Source organism: Pantherophis guttatus, chromosome 4 (genome assembly GCF_059756535.1).
Source record: "Pantherophis guttatus breed Tessera chromosome 4, ASM5975653v1, whole genome shotgun sequence".
Classification (NCBI taxonomy): domain Eukaryota; kingdom Metazoa; phylum Chordata; class Lepidosauria; order Squamata; family Colubridae; genus Pantherophis; species Pantherophis guttatus.
Genome location: NC_142066.1, coordinates 38,079,698 through 38,095,748, shown reverse-complemented (window position 1 = coordinate 38,095,748; position 16,051 = coordinate 38,079,698). Strand labels below are relative to the sequence as shown.

At 41.0% G+C, this 16,051-nt stretch overlaps 1 protein-coding gene across 1 annotated transcript; it reads left to right on the top strand.

The window, feature by feature from the left end:
- Positions 1–13,191: 13,191 nt before the first annotated feature.
- LOC117668806 (olfactory receptor 6F1-like) lies at positions 13,192–14,172 on the top strand. Its single transcript, XM_034422864.2, has one exon. The coding sequence runs from the start codon at positions 13,219–13,221 to the stop codon at positions 14,170–14,172; it is 954 nt and encodes a 317-aa protein (XP_034278755.1). The 5' UTR covers positions 13,192–13,218.
- Positions 14,173–16,051: the final 1,879 nt, after the last annotated feature.

The following is a 16,051-nucleotide window of genomic DNA, read 5'->3' as shown; positions in this document are numbered from 1 at the left end:
GACCGCTCGCAGTTTGTGTTCACAGGGGGGCAGAGGTCGACCTCGAGGCACCTTGCATGGGGAGTGCCGCAGGGGTCAGTCCTCTCGCCTCTTCTGTTCAACATTTATGTGAAGCCGCTGGGTGAGATCATCCGTGGTTTTGGGGTGAGAGTCCACTTGTACGCTGATGATACTCAGCTGTACATCTCCACCCCAGACCACCCCAACGATGCCCTTGATGTGATGTCTCGCTGCCTGGAAGCCGTGCGGATCTGGATGGGGAGAAATAGGCTCAGACTCAACCCCTCCAAGACCGAGTGGCTGTGGTTCCCAGCATCCCGATATAGTCAGCTGGTGCCATCACTGACTATTGGGGGTGAGTCTTTACCCCCCACAGAGAGGGCTCGCAACCTGGGCATCCTCCTGGACACACGGCTGTCTTTAGAAGAACATATGACGGGTGGCCAGGGGGCCTTTTTATCAGGTTCATCAGATCCGCCAGTTGCAGCCCTTTCTCTCTACATGGGGCTCCCCTTGAAAAGCACCCGGAGGCTCCAACTGGTCCAGAATGCGGCCGGGCGGGTGGTTATGGGCGCAACTCATTGTGCCCACGTGACACCCCTCCTGCACGAGCTGCACTGGCTTCCAATGGTCTTCCGAGTGCGATTCAAGATGCTGGTTACCACCTTTAAAGCGCTCCATGGAATTGGACCTGGATACCTTTGAGACCGTCTTCTGCCACCAGTAGCCTCCCACCGGCAGTTTGCTCCCACAGAGAGGGTCTCCTCAGGGTGCCATCGGCCAAATTATGTCGGCTGGCGACACCCAGGGGGAGGGCCTTCTCTGTGGGAGCCCCTGCCTTTTGGAATGAACTGCCCCCAGAAATTCATAAAATCTCTGATCTCCGTGTATTTCACTGTGCTCTCAAAACCTTGTTGTTCTGCCAGGCTGGGCTATCAATGTAAAGATTTTAATTGGTTTTAAATATGGGATTTTAAATTTGGGGTTTTATAATTGGGCCTATCATTTAATAATTTTAATAATTTTTAAATTTTGTCTGTCTTTGTGCTTTTAATCAGGCTGTACACCGTCCTGAGTCCTTTGGGAGAAGGGCAGTATAGAAATAAAATTAAAAATAAATAATTAAATGAATAAATAAATAAATAAATAAATAAGTGTTAGCTATTCCTGCTAGCTTAATATCATCTGCAAATTTGGTGAGTTCCCCTTCTATTTCCTCATTTAAGTCATTTATGAAGTTATTGAACAGTACTGGGCCTAAGACGGAACCTTGTGACACCTCACTGCTTACTTCTCTCCATGTAGACTTAGACCCATTAATGAGTACTCATTGAGTACAGTTTGTCAGCCAGTTGCGAATCCATCTGGTGGTGAAGCTATCTATACCACTTTTTTCTAGGTTACGAAGAAGTAGGTTGTGGTCTACTTTGTCGAATACCTTGCTGAAGTCTAAGTGTATTATGTCGACAGTATTTCTCTGGTCTACTAATATAGTCACTATGTTGAAGAATGAAATAACATTGGTTTGGCATGATCTGTTTTTAACAAACCTGTGGTGACTACTAGTTATTACTTTAGTCGTTTCTACTCTGTTTTTTTATTATCTTTTCCAGTATCTTCCCGGATATTGATGTTAGGCTGATTGGTCTGTAGTTTTTTTTTTTTTAATTTGAATTTGTATACCGTCCTACTCCCGAAGAACTCAGGGCGGTGAACAGCCATGGAATAAAACATATAAATACAAAATTTAAAAAAATTAAAACAAATTAAATAATTTGGCTGAACAAATTTAAAACCCCAATAATTTAAAACCAGATTTAAAATTTCCATTTAAAAAGGGGAAAGACTTAGGTCAGGCCGGCTTGGTGAAATAGGAAAGTCTTAAGTGCGCGACGGAAGATACGCAGATCCAATATTCTCCGTATCTCCGGGAGGAGCTCGTTCCAGATAGTAGGTGCCCCCACAGAAAAGGCTCTCCCCCTGGGGGCCACCAGTCGACATTGTTTGGCCAATGGCACACGGAGGAGCCCCTCTCTATGGAATGTACTGGTCGGTGGGAGGCTATTGGTGGTAGCAGGCGGTCCCGTAAATAACCAGGTCCTAAGCCATGGAGCGCTCTAAAGGTGATAACCAAAACCTTGAAGCGCACTTGGAAGACCACCGGGAGCCAGTGCAGCTCGCGCAGGAGAGGTGTTACATGGGAGCGCCACATCACTCCCATCACCACCCATGCGGCCGCACTCTGCGCCAGTTGGAGCCTCCGAGTGCTCCTCAAGGGGATCCCCATGTAGAGAGTGTTACAATAGTCCAGACGGGAGGTGACGAGGGCATGAGTGACCGTGCGTAAGGAGTCCCGATCTAGAAAGGGACGCAACTGGCGAATCAGGTGAACCTGATGAAAAATCCTCCCTGTCACGGCCGTCAAGTGCTCTTCTAAAGACAGCCGTGAGTCCAGGAGGACACCCAAGTTGCGAGCCCTTTCCGTGGGGGCCAATGATTTGCCCCCAATAGTCAGCATTGGCACCAGCTGACTATATCGGGACGTCGGAAACCACAGCCACTCGGTCTTGGATGGGTTGAGCCTGAGCCTGTTCCTCCCCATCCAGATCCGTACGGCCTCCAGGCACCGGGACATCACTTCAAGGGCATCGTTGGGGTGGTCTGGGGTGGAGATGTACAGCTGGGTGTCGTCAGCGTACTGATGGTACTCCACCCCGAAACCACGGATGATCTCGCCCAGCGGCTTTACATAAATGTTGAACAAAAGGGGCGAGAGGACCGATCCTTGTGGCACCCCACATATAAAGGGCCTCGGGGTCAACCTCTGCCCCCCAGTCAACACAGACTGTGACCGGTCAGAGAGAAAGGAGGAGAACCACCGTAGTACGGTGCCTCCCACCCCCAACTCTTCCAACCGGTGCAGCATGATACCATGGTCGATGGTATCAAAAGCCGCTGAGAGATCTAACAGGACCAGGACAGAGGAGCACCTCCTGTCCCGAGCCCTCCAGAGATCATCCACCAATGCGACCAATGCCGTTTCTGTGCAGTTTCCTGGGTTTGTTTGGTTTTTTCCCTTTTCTAAAGATGGGAACTACATCAGCTCTTTTCCAGTCCTCTGGTAGTTCTCCGGTTTTTGAAAGATGTGGTGCAATGGTTCTGAGATGACATCTGCCAGCTCCTTTAGAACTCTGGGATGTAATCACCTGTATCCAAGTGATTTATATTCATCAAGTTCAGATAGGTGTTCTCTTACTATTTTTTTTGCTTATTTTAACTTTTATTTCCAGTCTGTTTTTTACAGTTATGTTTCTGGTAGGTTGGGCTATAGTTTCTTTTTGCATGAAGACCGATGCAAAGAATGAGTTAACAAGCTCTGCTTTCTCTCTATTGCCTGTTACTTCCTTGCCATCTTCTTTCTTTAGTGGACCAACTGTTTCCTTGGTTTTTTTCTAGTTATTTATCTGTTGAAAGAAACTTTTTTTGTTATCTTTGACTTTTGTTGCAAGTCTTTGTTCATTCTAAGCCTTTGCTTTCATGAGTTCGTCTTTGTAGATTCTGGCTGTCTGCTGATATCCTGCCTTAGTTATGTGTCCCTCTTTCCATTTTTTATACTTGTCCTTTTTGTCTTTTAATTTGTTAGAGAGATCTTTGGGTAACATACTGATTTCTTCTTGGATTTCTTGTTTTTCTTTCTCAGCGTATTGTGCTGGTCTGGGCTTTTATGGTCGTATTTTTCAGAGTTATCCAAGATTCTTGAGTTGTTTTCCCCTTTAGGATTTTCATCCAAGGAATCTTTCCCAACTTCTCTCTGAGTTTATTAAAATCAGCTCTTTTAAAATCTAAGACTCTTGTATCATTTTTTTATCTTTTATGTTTACCAATATGCATTCTGGGAGGTTTTCATCTTTAGTTTCATGCAATTCTGTAGCAATATTCTGTAGCACTGTCCTTTACATACAGTGCAACTCCACCTCCTTTTTATGGGATCTGGTTTTTTTGAAGAGTTTGTATCCTTCTATCAGTATGTTCCAGTCATGGGTTTCATCCCACCAAGTTTCTGTTATTCCTACTACATCCTTTCAGGGTGGTGATAGGAAGGGCAGTGTAATTGAAATAAAGAGTGGGAGGGCAGATATGATGGGCGCAGGGGGCCATATCATGCTCTGGGGGTGCACACACACTTTTTACAAGTGATTGCGCACTCCGGCCCCCTATGCGCAACTCGTGTCTGGGGTTGCACAGAGCCTCAGGCCCTGGGTCCACGGCTAATGTTCTGTAATGCCAGGTCATTTGTTAACAAAGCCCCCCTCATTTGTGATCTTATTTTGGAGGTGGGTGCGGACCTGGCAGTTATTATGGAGACCTGGTTGGACCAGGAGGGGGTGGTCCCCTTCGTTGAAATGTGCCCACCAGGTTTCTGTGCATTTCATCAGCCAAGGGCTCAGGGGAGAGGTGGGGGAGTGCCGGCAATTATTAGGAAAAGTCTTTGTCTGAGGGAGACCACTGTTCCTCTGATAGCCAGATGTGAGTCCCTTTTTGTGAAGTGAGGCCGTGGGGTGCAGATGGGTTTGCTGACTATGTACCTGGCTTCCTGCCATGTGGCGGCACCCTGCCTGAGCTGCTTGACGTTATTGCCGGGGTGGCAGTTGATACCCCCAGACTTATTGTCATGGGGACTTCAACCTACCATTCGCAGGTGAGACGTCAGAGGTGGCTCGGGAGTTCATGGCTTCCATGGTGGCCATGGACCTGACTCAGTTAGTACAAGGCCCCACTCACATAGGGGGACACACTCTGGACTTGATTTTTGTCTCTGGTCAGTGGTTGAATTATCTTGGCAGAGGGGCCTAGACATTAAACCCTTGTCATGGACAGATCATTCACTCCTTCACTTGGACTTTCCAGCCACTTCCCCCCACCACAGGGAGACAGAACCGACCAGATGGTTCCGTCCCAGGTGCCTGATGGATCCTGAAAGGTTCCTGACAGAGCTTGGGACATTTCCTGAGACCCTGCACATGACCCGACCGAAGACCTGGTGGCCGCCTGGGAGAGTGCGGCCGCCAGAGCTTTGGACCGCGTCATGCCTTTGCGGCCTCTGACCCAATGCTGATCTCAATTGGCTCCTTGGTTCTCCGAGGAGCTGAGAGAGATGAAGCATCGGAAAAGATGCCTAGAGAGCATTTGGAGAACTAGATGGGGTTCCTCCTCTGTCCTGGTCCTATTAGATCTCTCAGCGGCTTTTGATACCATCGACCATGGTATCATGCTGCAGCAGTTGAGGGGGTTAGGAATAGGGGGCACCGTTCTGTGGTGGTTCTCTTCCTTCCTCTCCAACCGTTCGCAGTTTGTGTTCACAGGGGGGCAGAGGTCGACCTCGTGGCGCCTCGCATGGGGAGTGTCCCAAGGGTCGGTCCTCTTGCCCCTTCTGTTCAACATTTATGTGAAGCTGCTGGGTGAGATAATTCATGGTTTTGGGGTGAGAGTCCATCAGTACGCCGATGACACTCAGCTGTACATATCCACCCCAGACCACCCCAACAATGCCCTTGATGTGATGTCTCGCTGCCTGAAGGCCATGCGGGTCTGGATGGGGAGAAATAGGCTCAGACTCAACCCTTCCAAGACCGAGTGGCTGTGGTTTCCAGCGTCCCAATATAGTCAGCTGGTGCCATTGCTGACTATTGGGGGTGAATCTCTACCCCCCACAGAGAGGGCTCGCAATCTGGGTGTCTTCCTGGACGCATGGCTGTCTTTAGAAGAGCATATGACGGCCATGGCCAGGGGGGCTTTTTATCAGGTTTGCCTGATTCACCAGTTGCAGCCCTTTCTGGACCGGGATGCCTTGTGCACGGCCACTCACGCCCTTGTCACCTCCCGGCTGGACTATTGTAATGCTCTCTATATGGGGCTCCTCTTGAAGAGCACTCGGAGGCTCCAACTGGTCCAGAATGTGGCCGCGCGGGTGGTTATGGGCGCAACTCGTTGTGCCCACATGACACCCCTCCTGCGTGAGCTGCACTGGCTCCCAGTGGTGTTCCATGTGCGATTCAAGGTACTGGTCACCACCTTTAAAGCGCTCCATGGCATAGGACCCGGGTACCTTTGAGACCGACTTCTGCCACCAATAGCCTCCCACCGGCAAGTTCACTCCCACAGAAAGGGTCTCCTCAGGGTGCCATCAGCCAAGTTATGTCAGCTGGCAACACCCAGGGGGAGGGCCTTCTCTGTGGGAGCCCCTGCCCTGTGGAATGAACTGCCCCCAGAAATGTGTAAGACCTCCGACCTCCGTTTATTTTGCTGTGCCCTCAAGACCCTGCTGTTCCGCCAGGCCGGGCTATCAATGTAATGATTTTAAATTGGGTGTTTTAAATTTGGGGTTTTAAATCTGGGCCAAAATTATTTAATAATTTTAATTATTTTTAAATTGATGTCTGTCTTTGTGCTTTTAATAGGTTGTATACCACCCTGAGTCCCTCGGGAGAAGGGCGGTATAGAAATAAATTATTATTATTATTATTATTATTATTATTATTATTATTATTATTATTATTATTATTATTATTATTATTATTATTATTATTATTTAGTGAGATTCACAGCCTTTGAGGCTGGTTAACAGCTCAGCAGCTTGAGTCCTAACCAAGGACCTAGGAACTGCCAAGGTATCGTCGGAGGATGTAAGCTGTTCCGAGTAAGGTGGTTTTTTGTAGAGTCAAAATGTTCAAGTCCGGCAAATTTAGAATTTCTAAATAGCGGGGCAGCCCTTTGGGTAATGCTCCAAGGGCTCCAATTACAATTGGGACAACACACGATTTCTTTTTCCACAGTCGCTCAACTTCAATTTGCAAGTCCCAGTACTTTGTGATTTTTTCTTGCTGCTTATCTTCAATCCGTGCATCACCAGGTATTGCAATGTCAATGAACCTTACTTTTTTCTTTCAACTATTGTTATGTCAGGTGTGTTGTGGACCAAGTGCCTGTCAGTCTGAATCCTAAAGTCCCACAAGATCTTGAGTGGTTTTTGCTGTACTCAAATCCAAACTTCTGGCACAATTTCCAGTGAATGATCTTAGCAACACGGTCATGGCATTGTAGGTAGTCAGTTTGTGAAATTTTGCTGCATCCACTGATTAGGTGGTTGACTGTCTCATCTTTCTCACTGCAGAGGCGGCATTTGCTGTTGGTGGTAACATGTTGAATTTTTGCCTTCATGCAGTTTGTGGCTAGGGCTTGTTCTTGAGCTGCCAAAATAAAGCTTTCTGTTTCTTTTTTCAGTACTCCTGATTTTAACCAGTTCCAAGTTAGTTTCTGGTCAGCTTTGCCTTCAATACTTTTCAAGTATTGGCCATGAAGAGCTTTGCTTTTCCAATTTTCAGCTTGCTGCTCAATTACTTCTTTCTTATATTCTGCTTTTGTTTTAATTGTCTTTAAAAAGCCTCCTTTATTTACTTCCTTAATCATTGGTTCTTCACTTTTCTGGATGTAATCATTCAATCTTCCACAGTCTGCTTTACTTGTAGGAATCCTCGACCACCCTCTGCTCTTGGTAAATATAATCGGTCAACATCACTTTTAGGGTGCAAGGCATGATTCATTGTCATAAGCTTCCTTGTTTTTCTGTCCAAATTGTCTAACTCCATCTGGGTCCAGTCAATTATTCCTACAGAGTATCTAATCACAGGTATAGCCCAGGTATTTATGGCTTTTATGATGTTTCCTCCACTCAATTTGGACATTAATATCTTATGAATTCGCCGAATGTACTTGGCTGAAGTTGATTCCTTGACTTTATTATGCATTAAGTCAGAGGCTTCTAAAATCCCCAAGTACTTGTAGCCTTCTTCTGATTTTACTGCCTTTATCATTTCTTCATTCTCTAGTTCTATTCCATCCTCTTTTATGATCTTGCCTGCTTTGGTTGCTATTGTTGCACATTTGTCAATTCCAAACTGCATACCGATGTCTTGGCTGAATTCTTTTTTGTTTTCAATTAATAAATTCAGTTCAGCTTTTGTTTTACCAAACAAATCATCAAATCATCAAATCTTCAAATCATTCATGTACATCAAGTGCGAGATTTTCAGTCCTTTCTTTGCAAGTTCGTATCCACAGTTCATCTTCTTCAAAATGATTGTCAGTGATAGCATTGAGAGTATAAAAAATAGGGGTGAAAGGGAATCGCCCTGGAAAATGCCTTGTTGTTGTTGTTGTTGTTGTTGTTGTTGTTGTTGTTGTTGTTGTTATTATTATTATTATTATTATTATTATTATTATTATTATTATCTACCTTCATGTATTAATAGTTCAAGTTCACTCTGTTTGTTCCCCAGACTTTGTGCATTTGTATATAGGCACTTGAGGTCTTTATGCCTTGCTCTGGATATGCTTCCTATGTCTCTTATTTGGTATTTGAGTTTGTCTTCCTTCCCATCCCTCCTTACTTCATTATTTGCCTTGCTTTCTGTAGATTTTTGCTTGGAATTAGGTCCTCGAGATCCTAGAGACTGTTTGCCCTCCCTCCTCAATTTTAATTTAAAGTCCTCCTGATAAGTTGAGCCAGTCGTTTTCCAAAAATATTTTTTTCCAGTCTTTGTGAGGTGCAACCCATCCCTTCCCATACGCCCATCTTGGAGGTAGTACAGAACATGTCCCAGGAATCCAAAGGTTTTTTGGTGACACCAACCCTTAAGCCAGTGGTTCACTTCTAGACTTCTTTGTTCTCTTGTCAGATGTTGTCCTTTCATTGGCAGTACAGATGAAAAAAAAAACTACTTGTGCACCTAAGTCCTTGACTTCCTTGCCTAGCTGCTCTTAATCATTCAATATTGTTTTCAAGTCATTTTTTGTGTCATTTGTCTCCACATGTAGTAATATAAAGGGGTAATAGTCTGTTGGTTTTATTATTTTGGTTAGGTTCTCAGCCACATCTTTAATTTAATCCAGGAAGACAACATACCTCTCTTGATTCACTGTCTGGTCTACAGATGGCAGGTTCTGTTCCCTTGAGAACTGAATCTCCTATCACCAACACTTGCCTTTTTTTTCCCTAGGGAGGTTTGTGGTGTTTTTCTATCTATCACATTTGGTGGTGCTACTTTTTTAAGGACATTTGATGGTGGTTCTTCTCTATGTGTCTGCATGTTTTCTTCTAGTGAAAGTCCATGAAATCGATTGCTTAGCACCAGTGGGGCTGCTTCAGAGTAGGTTGGTTTGGACACGGGTTTTGTACTAGGTTTGTTTTTTTCTATGAGTGACATGTTTCCATCTGTCTTTTTCCTCTAAGGGATCAACTCGTTTAGAAGTTGTTTGGTCATTATCATGTTCAATTTAGGCATATTATTTTTGCAAGATTTGAGGTTTCGCATTTTGTAGGTCAAGTTTGAGTGGTTAGAGTTTCCTTTAGACCCTTTACTTTTTCTTCTAGTAACTTGATTAATTTACATTTGGTACATATATAGTTTGGGTATTCTATGGGCATAAGTATATACATGGAACATGTTCTGCAGATCATAATAGTATCAGTTTCTTCTTCCATGAGTGGGTTTACAAAAAATTGAGAGTGAAAGTGTAGAGAGTTTTACCACAGATTTTTAAAAGGGAAAAATGTCCAATTTGGGATACAGATGTTTTAACAGATTGTTTAAAATTTAAAATCTGGGGGACTCAAGTCTAGCTAAAGTTTAAGGTTCTAACATTTAAAGAATGTCTAGTTTAAGTATTTAAAGTTCTACAGTTCAAATTGTCTAGTTTAAAATTTTAAGGGTCTAGCAGATCATTTAGATTGTCCAATTTAATTTTTTTAGTGTTGAGCGGGCTTAAGTGTGAGGTTCATTCTTAGCCTGTAATGGAATGTTCTTTGATTGTCCCTTCCTTCTTGTGATCCTTTCACTTCCTGCTTTCTTGTGGGCTTGATTTATCTCTTACTTCTCTGCCTTTATGTGTTCTGTACTTGCTACTGCCTACTTGCCTTTGATTTTCTTTTGCCTTGTGTCCTGTGTTGTCTTTTTATCCTCCCTTCCTACTTGTTTTTCTCCTGCCACTATCGGGTATTCAGCTCTCCCTGCTTTTCTCAGTCCCCACCCCCCTTGCCTGTTGGTCTCCCATGCTGTTTTTTTTTTTTTTTGCAAAACGTTTTTTTATTTTTTAAACAAAAACCACATAAAAACATCATCCTTCCAAACAATCACAGACAGTGTTTTGATCGGTTAAAATCATTTCGTGCTCTCAAAGAATTTTCACAGTCTCATTATATGACAAATGTTCTTTCCTCTAGCAGAAAACAAGTATTTAAACATTTTATACAATTTTCATTTCATATATAATATTTCATCCCCATGCTTTATTATCTACCCATTGATAAAATAGCTCCCATATCAAATAATATTGTTTATCTTCCTGCTCTCTTATTTCAAGTGTCAATCTAATCATTTCAGCACAATCCAACATTTTCTTAATAATTTCTTCATCAGTAATTCGCTTCTCTCCTTTCCAGTTTTTTTCAAATACAATTCTAGCCGCTGTTAAAATATTCACAATTAAATATTGCAATTCTTTCTTAAATGTCTCTGGTAAAATCCCTAATAAAAATATCTCTGGTTTAAAGTCAATATGTCTCTTTGTAATTTTTCCAACCACGAGTTGGAAAAAATGTCCAAAATCTCTTCGCATCTACGCATGTCCACCACATGTGGTAATAAGATCCTGGGGTCTGATGACACTTCCAACACTTCTCCGATTTGTTCTTGAACATTCTGGCTATCCTCGTCGGGGGTAAATGCCACCTGTAAAACATCTTATACAAATTCTCCTTATATGCTGTAGACATTGTCATTTTGTAATTATATAACCACAATTTTTGCCATTTCTCTAAATCAATTCTATAACCAAAATTCCCCCCCCCATGCTATTATTGATTCTTTAACCTGTTCTTCTTCCAATTTTACCTCTAGCAAATATCCATATAACTTTTTAATTAAATGGTCATCAGAACCCATTAGTATCTTATCCAAAACAGTCAAAACATTATAAATATCTTCTTGTTTAAAATCTTCTCGATATCTAGAAAATATTTGCATGTAGGAAAACCAATCCATCTTAAATCCCTGGTCTTCCAGGTCTTGCTTTAGTTTAAGTTCACCCTTTTCATCCAATAGTTAACTATATCTAATAATTTGTTCCTTTTTAAATATCACTGAATATGAAAAGGCTTCAATTGTAGATATCCAGACTGGAATCTTCAAATAGTGATATTTAAAAAATACCATTAGTCTCCCACTCTGTTTTGTTGCTGTTCTCAGTCACCGGTTCTCTGAAAGGCTCCACAATCACCCACGACAGCCTCTGGTTGCACCAATGCTCTCCCATTGCTTTTCATGCTCCTCTCAGGATTTGCTTTGTTGTGCTGCCTCTTGCTGCCGGCTCTCCCATCTGCTGAACTGCCACTGCTCCTGGCTCCTCAGCCATGTGGCTCCCATTTGTGCTGCTTCTCCCAGCAACAGGACCGCCCAGATGGCCCACAGCAAGCTCATTTCCTCTCCACAGCCAGTTCTCCTTCTCCTCCTCCTCCCTGATCCTCTCTCTCTCACTCTCTCTCTCTCTTTCACACACACACACACTGGCTCACTTTTTCCTTCTCTGCCAGTCATTGCTTTGCCCTCAGTCAGCTTGCCTCTCTGTCCCATCGTTTTCCTCCCTGCTCCACAGCTGGGAGGGAGCTGGGACTTGCTCACCGGCTTGCCTCCTTGTTCTCCACTGGTGTGTTTTGCCTCTCCGCTCACCTCACTTCAATGGGCCTCCAGACTCTTGGGAAGACCTCTTGGGTGCAGATAGGCTTCTCTCAGCAGGCCAAGTTCACTATGGATTGTTTTCCTCCTATTTCTTCAGTCTTTGCTCTCCTTTTCCTTTCTCCTCTATTTTTCTTTCTCTATGATTTATTCTATGATTTGTCTTTCCCTCTCCATCTCTCCTCCTATTTATTTATCTTACTTTAATAGCAACTTTTCTCTTCTTTTACCTCCCTGTGATATAACTATGCTTCCTCTGTTGCTGCTATCTTGAACTTCCTCATTTTAAAATCTCCAATAACATCACTTTATTATTATTGCAAAAGTAGCTTGAAGAACCAGTTGAAGGCTTCAAACTCAGACAATGTACAGTCCAGAGTCAGGCAATGGTAGCTACCACGGATTTCTTTTTTTCTTTTTTTCTTTTTTTAATTTTCAGGAACTGTCAGGAATTCAGCTTAGAAAGTGTGGCAGAAGGAGATAAGATTCTCAGTGCTAGTTTCAACTTTACCATCAAGCACCATTTGCAAATGTCAACTGATGTTTTTTACTCACATTGACTATATTGACCCTATAGTCACTCCCTTCCCCATTGAAATTTTAGAAGCACAAAAAAATGAACCTTTCTGCTACTGTCATCTAATACATGTTCTAAAACCACCAAATACAAAACAAATTAAAATAAATAAATGCTTCAAAAATTAATTTGATGGCAGTAGTGTCAACAGCCTACATACAGTTGAAACTAAATCTATTCATATGGTCTTATCACTTTGCAGAGTGTGGCCCCAGGAGAAACAACTTAAAGGCCAAGGGTGGGTTTCTGTTAAAATGAAGTATACAGATAATGACCCAGTCCAAAATTTAATGAATCACCAATGTTCAGTTAAAAATAATAAATCCCATATGCCTTATCTAATCTGATGATTTTTTCCCCATTGGTTTCAGTAAAACTTCTATTGAGAGTTCTTGGAGGAATAGCAACATAAATCTATCAAGCAGATTGAGCATGAAACTATGTTTGTAAACAGCATTTATTTGTCTGCTGGTTTAATTTAGTGACTGTAGATTAAAATTCCAAATGAGGATGTCAGGCAGTCAAAAACTGAGAAAAAACTTTTAAAAACAAGGGACTAGAATAGAATATTTGCTCTGAATAATTCTTTTATTTTAGATAGTAGAAGTACTGTACTTACAGAATATACCTGGGAACTATCATAGTGGCAGGTTGTTTGTGATCCCAGTATTCAAATTTCAAGAATCAACCTTTTTTTCTTTTAAAGATTTTTGAAAGGTATTATAATTGCAATCTCATGTAGGTGAAATCAGATTTAGGGAAGACTTAAACAAAATGTAAAATTGGTCTCTTTCAAATAGGAAAGCCAGAATCTAATTACTATGCTTTCTCCCAATTTCAGCAAAGAGAAATATGGGACAAATGGACCAAATGACCAATGAAGGTGCACAAAACCAAACAAAAGTAATGGAATTCATTCTTCTTGGCTTCCCTGGATCTCATTACATGCAAATGTTTATCTTTATAATCTTCCTTATCATGTACATTCTAACAGTTTTAGGAAATATTGTCATCATCATTCTCGTAATCTCAAATCAGCATCTCCATACCCCCATGTACTTCTTCCTTTGCAATCTTTCTTTTCTGGAAATATGGTATATAACAGCTTCTGTTCCAAAGGCCCTTGCTACCATTCTTGGATGGAATAAAGCCATTTCTTCTACTGGCTGCATTATGCAGATGTACTTTGTTTTTTCTTTGGGATGCACAGAATACTTCCTGCTATCTGTCATGGCTTATGACCGATATTTGGCCATATGTTATCCACTACGTTATACCACCCTCATGAACTTCCATCTCTCTAGCATGCTAGCAGGTGGCTCTTGGCTCTGTGGATTCATTGTTATTTCCGTACCTGCTTTGCTGATCTCAAGGTTGACCTTCTGTGGACCCAATGTGATTAATCACTTCTATTGCAACATTGATTCCTGGATAATTCTGGCTTGCAGCAGCACCTATGATGTTGAAATGGCAGCCTTTTTTATATCCATCATTGTTATATTGGGACCCTGTGCTGTAACTCTACTTTCCTACATTTATATCATCTCTACCATCCTTCGTATTCCTTCAGCCAAAGGGAAGCAAAAAGCATTTTCAACATGTTCCTCCCATCTTGCTGTTGTTGTTATTTGGTATGGTTCCACTATTTTTCTCTATGTTAAGCCTTCTAAAAGGACCTCTTTAGAAATGACCAAATTAGTGAACATCTTGAGCACAGTTGTAACTCCCTTGCTGAATCCCTTTATCTACACACTAAGGAACAAAGAAGTAAAGGACACATTTAAGCATAAACTATGTTTCCATTAAAGAAGAATGATGATTTGTTGGTTATAAAAATAGGTTTTAATTTGAATAGTTTTATACAGTTTACATTTAATTATGTTTTTATGTCATTTTTAAATGACTATATTCAGATTTTAATAAAAAGGCTATTAAAAACTAATAGAAACTAAGATTTAGAAAGTGTCAAAGACAAGAAGAAAGCTTTATTTCTTCTCTGCTGTTACATCCTATTTAAAAATATTTGGATGGGATTTTTAATTCCTGTCCAATATTGAGAATACAATGTCATTGTTTCAAATGTAGGTTTTATGTCAGACTGCAGGTGAAGACTCAGATATACAATCTACTTTCTCATGGAAATAATCTGATATTGTAGGGCAATTGTAGCATATAGTTGTAGTATTGTAGGATACCTGAAGAATAGAAAGAAAACCATAGGCAGAAATCTGAAATTATAAATTATGAAACAGGTAAACGTATTTTAGAATCTACAGACTACTCAGTGTTCTTCAAATATTTATTTTCTCATTTAGCATCAGGAGTATCATAATTTGGTCAGGTGCAATTAATCTTTCCAAGATTAAAAAGTTGCATTTTTAACACATGAGGAGTATTACCTCCAATGTTCTCCTTCTTTAAACAAAATTTTGATTATTTAAAATCTCCAATCTGAAATTGGTCTAAGAGGGATTGCATGGACGGAATCAATTAAACATAGGTACAATGTATAGTACACAACATTTTCTCATTCTCCCTGCAAGAATCCTGTGAAATAAATTGGGTTGAGGGAGAGTCATCAATCATAATCACTTAGTTCCTGTACTTGAATCCAAGACTTCTGGATTGCACTTGAACATCTTAATGACCACATAAATTTTCTTGTTTGAACTGCTTAAATATTCTCAGTATTCAAAAATACTTAGATATTTCTTCATTGAGTCACCTGATCTCACATCAGTTAAATCAAAGATTTCCAGCTAAAGTACTACAAGCACAGAAACATTTGTACAAGGTAAAATTTTCTACCTTTCTCACAGTGGTTGAATAATACAGAGGTTTCTTTTCAATCTGATGAAACACAGATCATCTGGGAGTGAACAATACTAGTCTTTTCACAGGAAGGGACAAATACTAGAGGGAAAAGTGGGGAATTTTGCTGCTTGATACACACTGCAATAAAATGGAAAAATTAAAATCTGAATAATATCACAGGGCAAAATCTGCCTTTTTGTAACAGTGATCTAATGTTTTATGGAAATAACATGTGGGTTGTGTACAATGCGATAATACTTTTTTTTTCATTTTCCCCATCTCGTTACTTCCCTTTAGTTTTATTTTGTTGAGCATTTTCCTAATCATTCTGTACTGAGTGAAAATTAATAAAATTGTACCTTTAATAAGATTATTAATAATATTAAAATAGGTTTGAATGCAATACCTTGAACTCAGAAAGTATTTGGTTCTCACGCTGATTTGAATCTCTTTTTAATAATAAACTGCTTTTTGAAATGAATAACAATTAAAATAAAATGTCAATTTTAAATCATACTAACAAACAAGTAAACAATGATTTTATTTGAATAACATTTAAAAACTTTAATAAAAACAAATAGCCCTTATACAACAAATTAAACATTTTTTAAAAAGATAATGATGTCCTGACTTCTTTTACGATACAAATCAGAATCACTGAACTAATTCTAGTTTCAGATTAGTATTAGGGAGAAAGATAACCTCAGAAAGTATTAGTATGGATGACTAGGTTGACAGCAAGCTAAACACAAAACAACTGATGAACTTGCATGCATCCCAGTAGCAGCCAGCAGAATGTTGGAACTGAGTCGTAAGTATTTTTTGAGGAGTAACTTCAAAAGGTTGTTAAGTGACCAACAGTAAATCAAAG